The sequence below is a fragment of the Aegilops tauschii genome, chromosome 5 (assembly GCF_002575655.3).
Source record: "Aegilops tauschii subsp. strangulata cultivar AL8/78 chromosome 5, Aet v6.0, whole genome shotgun sequence".
Taxonomy (NCBI): domain Eukaryota; kingdom Viridiplantae; phylum Streptophyta; class Magnoliopsida; order Poales; family Poaceae; genus Aegilops; species Aegilops tauschii.
Window position 1 is genome coordinate 567,407,946 of NC_053039.3, and position 9,883 is coordinate 567,417,828.

Consider the following 9,883-nt stretch of genomic DNA (forward strand, 5'->3'; position numbering starts at 1 on the left):
GCAGAAAAGAAAAGAGTCCAAAAGAACTAGTAGGAGTAGTAGTAGTGGCTGGGAATGAGCAGGCAGGCAGGCAGGCAGAGGGGGCCAAGCCAAGAGCTTCACGCTCTCCCACACTCCCCGCTCCACTCCACTCCCCCCATCCCGCTGCTGCGCGTGCTCCCTCCCCGTCGCCTTTCGCCGCCGCCCCTCCGCCCCTTTCCCACCCCCCTTTCCCGGCTCCATCCTCCCGTGATCCGCGCCCGCCCGCAGGCCGCGGGCTCTCGGCCGCCCCTCCGCTCCTCCGAGGAGGATTGGTTCTTGGCAGAGACGAGGTGGGGGTTTCTTCTTCCTTCCTTCCCGAAGAATTAGCTGATTTGCTTCCCCCTTTTAGCTGCTCGGTCCTTTTGCCCGCCGACGACGCGCCACCCTCCTGACTTGATTCGATTCGCAGGACAGCCAGGGGAAGGAAAGGTGGTGGCGGTGGGTTCTTGTCCGCTCCGCCTCCCAGTTGAAGTTGAATCTCCCCGTCCGCCGACTGGATTCGCTCGCCATCTTTTTCCTCCGCCGGAAAAGGACCGCCCGCCCTACTCGCGCGGCGGAGCGACCTCCGCCAATTAATCCTCGCGCCGTGGTTGTTGTCCCGCTGAAAAGCCCCGCCCCTTCTTAAGTTCCCGGGCGGAATCCAAGGAGACCTGACATCCGGTCGGTCGGAAAAGTAAAGAAAACGGGGCCATGATCCCGCTGCTGTTCCTGGTGCTGTTCGCGGAGGGGGCGGTGGCGCTGCTGCTCATGGTCAAGATCGGGCCGCTGCGGGAGCTGGCGATGCGGGGCGTGGAGCAGGTCAAGACCGGCAAGGGCCCCGCCACCGTCAAGACGCTCGCCTGCACGCTCTCCGTCATCCTCATGTCCAGCGTCGCCGCCATCGTCAGGATCCAGAACAGGGGCCACAAGATCGGCAACGTCAGCCCCATGGACCAGGTGCTCTGGAGGACGCACCTCCTCGAGGCATCGCTCATCGGTCAGCCTTCTTTCTTCGATTCATTTCTTACTCCGCACCACCAAATGCCTCTACTCCTACTACTAGTTAGCATTGGGATAGTGGTGGCTGCTGCTTAGTTGCTGAAGGGGCCGAGCAACCACTTGTTGGCAACTACTAGTCACTTCGGATGCTTTCGCCTTTAGTCAAGTACAGAAATGTGTTGTTATTATACCAATCTGTACTTTAGAATATGCGATGTATCTGCTATTAGTTCTATCCTCTCTCAAGATTGTGCATTTAGAATTTCGGATCCGACCGGTAATTTGCAGTCCATTCTAGGAGTATGTAAATTACAGTGTAAATCACGCGCTATGGACTACAAGCAAGAATTTGCTGCTCAGGTTGTGAAGGGGGTAGATTTGGAGATGCTTTTTTAGATGCTTTTTTCGTGCTCATAGATCTGTAATTCGACTGTATACTTTAGAATAGGCCATGAACAATGCGCAAACTAAATGTAGTCTTCAGTCCTAGCATGCATGTTCCGATATCGCACTCTGTAACATGTGCATTTTCTATCTCAAACTAGAAATCTAATACAAAATTGCAGTCTGATTCTATAGTTGAAGAATCCTGTTATTATATTTATATGTCTGTAGCATTAGTCCTTCATGTGGTGTTGGTCAACTGGTCAAGAAAGATTATATTGTAGTGGCCTGGGTTGACTACAATAGGGGCTGGTATTGCTTAGGCTTGCATCAGATCTATGTTCCTTTCTTGCTTGGTCGGAGTTTGGACGGCAGATTCTTAGCTGAAAGTAAGCTGTCCAGGGACAGATCTGCCTTGATTAATGGCATGCTATACTATGCCTTGATTAGCATCCTGTCCTCTATAAGTGAGGATTGGACAAATAGTTTGGTAAAGATGTTCAGGATTCTGATGTACTAAATAAAGGGTATATCAAACCAAATGTTGTCTCAGGTCCTAGCATACGTGCTTGTGAATCCACTTGGTATCTTATAGTTTCAATACGGCATTTTAAATCTCAAACTGGAAATCTAATAGATAACCACAATTTGATTGTATAGTTAAAGATTGCTGTTCTTATATTTACATGTCGGTAGCATTAGTCTTCCATGTGGTGTTGGTCAACTGATCAAGAAATATTATACTATTAGGGATCCCATTTTATTATAGTAGCCTGGGTTGGATACAATACAACAGGAACTAATATTGTTTAGGCTTGCATCAGCTTATGCTGCTTTCATGCTTGGTTGGAGTTTGGATGACAGATTCTTAGCTGAAAGCAAGTTGTCTAGGGAAAGATCTGCTTTGATTAATGGCATGCTATATTATGCCTTAAATTAACATCATGTCCACTATAAGTGAGGATTGGACACATAGTTTTCTGAAAATGTTCAGGCCTCTGAAGTTCTGATGCACCAGGTAAGGGGTATGTCAAAGGCCCCTTCTAGTCTTAACTCTAGAGTCTCTAAACGTTGCAATTAACTATATTGCTTACTTGATGGTTTCTATTATGCAACAATTCAGTGTGCTGCTCTTGCTACTTTGAATGTGTTAAGCGTTGAGAAACATGATCTGAGTGGAAGAAGTAGAAGGCTAAAAGTGGTTAGCATAAATAAGGGCAATAGCAGACGTGACTTTAGATACACAACTATCTTACTCGAGCATACTTAGGACTCCTTATGAAGGTTTAGATCAAGAAACAGGACTTTAAGGTGCATTTTATTTTTACCGAAAACAACTAACTTTTTTTTTGGTAATTTAGTACTGGTTACTTGTGTAGTTAGTCATTTATATCACTTTACTTGTGTTATAAATCTTACTTGCAATTTGGAAATCATGATCTTCAAGGTAGGCAGTTGCGGTTAATAAAATTAAGGGATGATTTGTTTCATGCAAAAAGATAGAGCAAATTTAGTACTACTGGTTTTCATGATTCACTGAATTTGGAATTTAGGGACCCGTTTAAATCAGATTCTGGCGCAGTTGCAATTTATAATTATGATACCAAGTGTATTTTCTGGTATATATGGAAGTCTGAAGTCAGGGTGTACCCATTTGGACTTGGTATATATGGTTTGGGTCTATAGAGGTGGAGGATTTGTTGAATCTGCATTACTTTTTCCAGACAAACTATAAAGTGGGATTGTTGGCCTGTAGAAACAGGATCTCATGGACACACGTTGGCCTTCTAAAGCTCTAACAGCAGCACTATCAGTTAATGAATTAATTAGGCACCAATAAGTAATCATGCCAGCTAGTCTCAAGTAAAATGCACACCATTTCATTCGAAATTCTAAGCTGTTAGTCCAGTCTGGTAATTTTCGTTCTTGAACATGGGGAGGTCAGAACTAAAATGTCAAAAGGTAGGCCTCAAAAGATCACTGCCTAAAAGATTTTATTTTGAGCAGTTGGCATGGGACATTATAGGCTGTAGTTCGACAGGAATGCAGAATACATTCATTTTTATTGATGTTGATACTGAGTTGGAATACCGGATCTTTTCTCAACCTTCTAACGGCTCATCACTCGTTGCAGGATACACACTATTCCTCGCGTTTGTCATCGACCGGTTGCACCACTACCTTCAGAAGCTCATCACCCTTAGGAAATCAGCCAACACCTCAAGGGAGGAGGTCGAGAAGCTCCAAATGGAGAACCGGTCCTTGCGCGAGAAGGAGGAGAAGTCGACCAGCGAGATGAAGAAGCTTCAGCAGGACATGGCCAAGCTGAGCGAGGACATGAAGAAGCTGAAATCCGAGTCCGAAGATCACCAGAGGAAAGCGTCCGATGCAGAGGCCCATGTCAATGCCCTGCAGAAGCAATCTGAAGAGCTGCTCCTCGAGTACGACCGGCTGCTGGAGGACAACCAGATCCTGCAGTCCCAGCTTCACTACAAAGGCTGAACTGGTTGACCCGCGGCATGTAGCTATCTCGAACTCGAAGCGCTCATCGCCAAGGCTCTTGATGTGGTCCTTGGCTTTCATTCCCCTCTCTAACTTATGGTGATATGGATGGATGTACTCTGTGCTCTGTAGTTTGTTTTGAGGCACTAAAAAGTCAGGGATGGTGAGATGGATATGGGAGAAAGATCGGGTTTCAGAATGCACTTTGTAGTACTGATTAGACCATGTGTTGAAATGCAGTAATTTATCTCCTATTCTCGCAAAGATTTTGAACAGTTTTCTATAATGTTTCACCGTGTTTCCAGAAAAGGAAAATCATAATATGCATAAGCACATTTTGTTTTTGTTAAGGCATCTTGAAAAGAGTTGCATTTTTTTATACCAAAAACAACTTCCCTTTTTTTAATCATAGTACTGTTTACTTTTTGTTGGTCATTTTTATTACCAGTAACCAGTGTACTATCTTTGCATTGAGGATCTCCTTACAATTTGGAAATCATCTTGTGTGAAATAAAATCAAAGATGATTTAATTTAGGTTTTCATGATTCACTTAGGTTGGTATCTAAGGCTTGCTTGCAACTGAATCCATTGCAGTTGAAATAATTATTGCGATATCAAGTAATATTTCATGGGAAAGCCTGAAGTCATGGTGTACCATTTGGAGTTGGTATATTGGTCTGTACTCTGTAGCATACAGTGTACTGTATCCATACAAGCACACAAATATTCCTTCAAATTACAGTTCATACATAGGAAGATTCAGAACTAAAATGACGAAAAAGACCTCCAAAGATTTTATTTCCGGGCATTAAGGCTATACTCTGATGAATGCAGAACTCCATTTTTTCCCATGTCTAATACACTAATATTGTCCTCTATCAAACAATTAAGTAGAGTAGAATACACATTCATAGTTAAACCTGGCACCACACTTCTAACAGTTCATCGCTCCTAGCAGGACACACTGTTCCTTGCATTTGTCATCGACCGGGTGCACCAGTACTCCAGAAGCACATTTACCCTGAGGAGAGCAGCCAACACCTCCAGGGAGGAGGCCGAGAAACTCCCAATGGAGAATTGGTCCTTCCGCGATGATAAGTCGGATAGCGAGATCAGATGAACTGCTTTAGGAACTCGGTTGCCACCAGCCGGCCACGTGTGTTCACCGACAGCTTGAGCTCGCTGATCTCCTTGTCAATGTCCTACAACACGAAGAAGCATCTGTGTGTCAAAGCATGTCCAAGACTGGCAACACTTTATGGGCAATTTTTTTTAGCTCTACTGTGAAAGAAAAACATGATCGTGAGTCTTCTGCATTTTGTTCTTCTTCACTTGTAAAATGGGCAATCCAAGACTGGCAACACTTTATGGGCAATCGCCAAGCTGGGCGCACAGCCGTTTCATGATAGATGTACTCTAAAATTATTTGTATAAGGGATTCATTTGTGATTTTAGTACAAACTGCTGAGTGCTTATTTTACATAGAGGCACGTAAGACAAACATTTCAGAAACTACAAACATGTCCAAACTTACTCTTGCTGTCAGCTGTTCATTTACTAGACCTTTACTTACCTCCATAAACTGAACAATGAAATCTATGAGCTTATGCTTGTGCATATCCTCACAGTGGTAGTTTGTTATGAGGAAGCTAATATCATAACCCTGAAACAAAAGAAAACCAAGTTAGTCAGTTTCCAATGGTGTCCTTGGATAATATGCTGTACACTAACATTCCGGCAAGTACCAAGACAAATTTGATCCACATGGCTAATAAACGTTGTGAAAACATCATCAAGATGGAAAACTCGAAAGCTGGTAAAACTTCAGGCAACATAGAGACTACTATTTAGTTGTCCTATTGCTGATATCAAGTTTTTCAATTTGATACTTGAAATTTCCAGTTTCACCACTTAATCCAAGTCTAACTGCTGATCAAACTAAATTCCTAAAATGTGTATACCTTTTAACTTTCAGAGCGGATAGAGTAATTAATTAGAAAAGGCAGTTATGTGTAATCCCCTAGTATCAAGTAGTCCTGCCGGCCCAACTTCAGTTGAATAAAGTTTGTGTACTACTACGAGTAGTCGATTACTAGAGGTACAGAAGTAATGCATGCACACAGTATTGTAATACCTGAACTGGTTTTCTCCTCAACACTTGGAATGCCTCTGCCCTCATCGACAAAAACCTAAGAAACTTCTTTGCAAGAATATTTTCCAGTTCATCTGCCTGCTTAACCTGTCAAATAAGAAAACAAGTATATGATGGCATACTGGATCACAAATGATTGAGCCACAATGTTTTGAAAAGAACTATCATAATATCCACCAGCTATTATTCACTACCTTCAAGCTTATACGGATAGAATTGATTGAAGTCTCTACCAAACACTTCTCGGCTTCATTACGACATATAAGCACCTGTAAGAGGAAATCCTTAATTATGGATCACCATTCTGAAAAAACTGTTTTTTATTTCAAGTTCATCTCCAGAGAAGCATAGTCATAAAGAGATGGTACAGACTACATATGCAAGATATCACCAATTGATTCAGTAGGTTTCAGCAGTGTTAAACAATATGGTTTTCATTAGACTTCTGCTTTATCGCATATGCTCTGTGTCACCCATTTCAGAGTTTTGCAAATACTCCCTCCGTCCCGAATTACTTGTCGCAGAAATGGATGTATCTAAAACTAAAAATGCGTCTAGATACGTCCATCTCTGCGACAAGTAATTCGGGACGGAAGGAGTAGCACATATCAATTTCACATAGGGAACTTTAGTAATACATTCAATAACTTTTGCTATGCCGAGTTATTTAATTATAGGCAAGTGTTCTCAACGCAATAAATAATTACAGGCAAGTATTCTAGAACACAATAACAATATTCGATCCTATACTCTAATATGATATGCATGTACATAAATCAGAAATTCTAGCATGTCGAGTTCACAGCCATTTGAATAGTACAAAATTGAGAAAGTGTGATTTTTCCAGTTTAGTACTATCGTATAGGCATCAACGTTTATGAGTCGACGAGTCGATGAGTCGTTCGAAGGTTGAGACTCATAGACTAATCGTGACTAGTCTAGACTACTGCTGGACTAGTCGACATGGTACTGTAGCTCACAACTTGCAGTAATCAATTACTAAAACCTAGTATTAATATGTAATATATACTATAGAAAGTGCATTGGAGCGTCAATTTGTCCTGCAGATTAGGCCAGTAAGCATATTTCCATGTTGGATCCTTGCTCCTAGTTGGCTTCTTGCAGGATCCTTCGATGGATCATATTGCTCATTGGCCTGAGCTGCAGCTGCTGAATACAATACTTGAGATATTTCCGGCATACACATTGCACTTCAGACCTAAGGATCTTGAAACTGAAGCAAACAAAACGAAATAAGGAAGAGGGCAGGCGGTAAAAATCGAATCAAAGAAGGGAAGAAGAGAAGGGAGAATTTACTTTGCTAGTATGCTTGCTTGCTTACTGCAACCTGATGGACGAGCAGATCCAGTAGCCAGAAGGCAGCAGAGGGAGACCGTAGGGCAGATCTAGGGAGAGCAGAAGCAATAGAGGGAAAGGGCCAGAGCAGAGGAGTGCAGATCCATGAAGAGCATAAGCAATGGAGGGAAAGGGGCAGGGTGGCTGGCTCACTTATCCCCTCCCAATCCCTAAAAAATAAAAAATAAATGAGTCGAACGACTCAAGGTGCACGACTGATCTAGACTAGTCTACGACTAGTCCTTCGACTCCTCGACTCGGCGAACTAGTCTACACGAGATTTCTAGTCGACACCCAGAATGCGACTCATAGACTAGTCTAGCGACTAGTCCCTCGACTCGTAATCAATGATAGGCATCTTGTTTATATCTTGATTTAGGCACCTAATTGGCATCAGTGCTGGCCTATGTTACTTGATCGCCTAGCAAAAGACCAGGTCTTACAAAAGGGAACATTGGAAATTTCATGATAGGACAGGATGAAAGATGAAAGAACATCCACTGTCCTGTGAGGCTGAATTTTGCTTGCCTAAGAACAACGTTAACTAAAGTACTAAGAACAATGTATTCATGATTTCCAGCATAGTCTAATGAAGAGTGTATCTGTTAGAAGTTTAAAATGACACGCAATTACCATATACTTCTTGGGCAGGTGTCTGCAGATATATATTCTACTCACTTCACAATACAGTAAAGAAATTTTAGGTCCAAACTGAGAATAAGTGTTGCCATTCTGAGGAATGAACAATACTGGTGCATACGAAATATTACAAAGAGGCATTCGAAACAATTTTTCCACTACCGTCTAATCACCACAAGATTCTGCAGTTGGGAAAAAAATTGCTGTAAAATCTGTATGAGAAAAGGAGAACGCATGGATAAAAATCATTCATATATAGAACGGAATTACTCTCACAAGATTTTCTTAGCAACATCAAAGAATCAATATCTGAAATCTCCCTTACCGGATTCAGCAGAAGTTCAGAGCTAGTCCTGTAAAAGGAATTAAAAAAGATGATGTCAGCAAAACATGATTTACTCGCATCCATGAACTTCAGGGAGGGGAGGTGTAAACAAAAAGGGAACACGGGCACATGTGAATGCGATTGCAGGGATACAATGGCATATAAACTATCAAAGGAAGCCAGAGATAGTGCCACTATTGTTGTCAAGAAAACGCAGATACTTCAAGCAACCAACGTATCTGTATCGGATACCATATCCGATACTGATTCTTTGACCATACGTCCCCAATACCTCTCAGGCTCTAGTAGTGCCGGTGGGGGGCTCCTTTCCCGGTGCTCCCGCTCCCCTTTCCCCACTATCCTGTATCTGTATCGCGCTCATACTGGTACGCGTAACCGTATCGGTGCAATCTAGATTGTTGTCTTTGAAATTTAGATCCTATGAATAAACTGGAGACATCTCCAGTTTGTTTCTAGCACTAGGTTTTCACACACAAATGCACATACGAAAAATAGAAGCGGAAGGCCGTTATCTTTGCAGGAGAAAAAGGTTGCGTCGATTTTCATCTAAAATACGCAGAATCTTCTACTGGTCTGAACCGAATCACTTACAGAAAGAAGCAACACAAGCTCTGAATAAACGGTGTCCAGGTGAAAGAATTGGCTTACTTGAGCTCCACCTCCGGCTTGTTGTGCCTCTCGACCTCTTGGCAAGGGAAATTCTAGAGGCACAAGGAACAAGCACGCGCGACATTAATTTTCTCTCTGAGCAAATCAAGAAATTGCCGAGCGGAACGGCGATCCTGGAGCTGGTGCGTACCTGCAGGCACATGGCCGCCTCCAGAGTGTTGCGGATGCAGGTGAGGTACAGCCGCAGCGTGTTGGCCTGCGGAGACACAAGAACCCATTTGAACGGAGTCGCGGGAAGGGGAGGATCCGGCAGCGGCGGCGGCGCGCAGGGAATGGGAGGATCTAGAGAGGAGGGGAGGGGAACGGACTCACCATGGCTACGGAGGGTCGCCGCACGCGTGGATCGGCCGAGGGGGAGAGAAGGGATCTGGTGGATCGGGAGCGCGGGGTGGCCGCCGGTTGCCGGAGTTCGTGGGGGAGAGAGAGGGGAAGGCGCCGGCGTCGGAGGCGACTGGCTGGTGGAGGTCTGCTTCGGTACTGTTCGTGGGGCTGGGCCGTGTCCACTATACTAGTCCTGGCCATGGGAAGCCCGGCCCGAAAAAGCCCAACCCAGCCTGGCCCGATGCTGCTCCCGGGCCGGGCTCAGGCCTAGATTTTGAGCCCGATGGCCTGGCCGGGCTGGGCCCAGGCCCATCGTTTTGAGCTTTTCTGAAGGGGCCCGGCCCAAGGCTCGGTGGGCTTTTACGCGTTCGGGCTGGGCTAGGCCGGGCTCGGGCCTAGGTTTTTTGCCTCGGGCTTGGTCGGGCCCGGCCTGAAGCCCGACCCGGCCCGAGGTTTAGCCAGGTATAACTGTACAGGCTGGTGTAGCATGTAGGCATGCTCTTTGTAGAAGGTC

General features: G+C 44.4%; 2 protein-coding genes across 3 annotated transcripts; one reads left to right on the top strand and one right to left on the bottom strand.

The window, feature by feature from the left end:
- The first annotated feature begins 49 nt into the window (after nt 1–49).
- Nucleotides 50–4,149, top strand: LOC109752247 (uncharacterized). 2 transcript variants are annotated; one of them, XM_020311181.4, is made up of 3 exons: nt 50–311; nt 431–997; nt 3,518–4,149. In XM_020311181.4, the coding sequence occupies exons 2-3, from the start codon at nt 712–714 to the stop codon at nt 3,883–3,885; spliced, it is 654 nt and encodes a 217-aa protein (XP_020166770.1). In that variant the 5' UTR covers nt 50–311; nt 431–711; the 3' UTR covers nt 3,886–4,149. The 2 variants fall into 2 exon arrangements, with proteins under 2 accessions (XP_020166770.1, XP_020166829.1); XM_020311240.4 differs by having other exon boundaries at nt 51–311; nt 436–997.
- A 384-nt stretch (nt 4,150–4,533) lies between these two features.
- LOC109752408 (actin-related protein 2/3 complex subunit 4) lies at nt 4,534–9,559 on the bottom strand. Its single transcript, XM_020311336.4, has 8 exons — nt 9,361–9,559; nt 9,179–9,244; nt 9,028–9,080; nt 8,359–8,386; nt 6,233–6,307; nt 6,021–6,125; nt 5,460–5,549; nt 4,534–5,088 (listed from the first exon to the last, which is right to left on the bottom strand). The coding sequence occupies exons 1-8, from the start codon at nt 9,361–9,363 to the stop codon at nt 4,999–5,001; spliced, it is 510 nt and encodes a 169-aa protein (XP_020166925.1). The 5' UTR covers nt 9,364–9,559; the 3' UTR covers nt 4,534–4,998.
- Between the last annotated feature and the right edge of the window lie 324 nt (nt 9,560–9,883).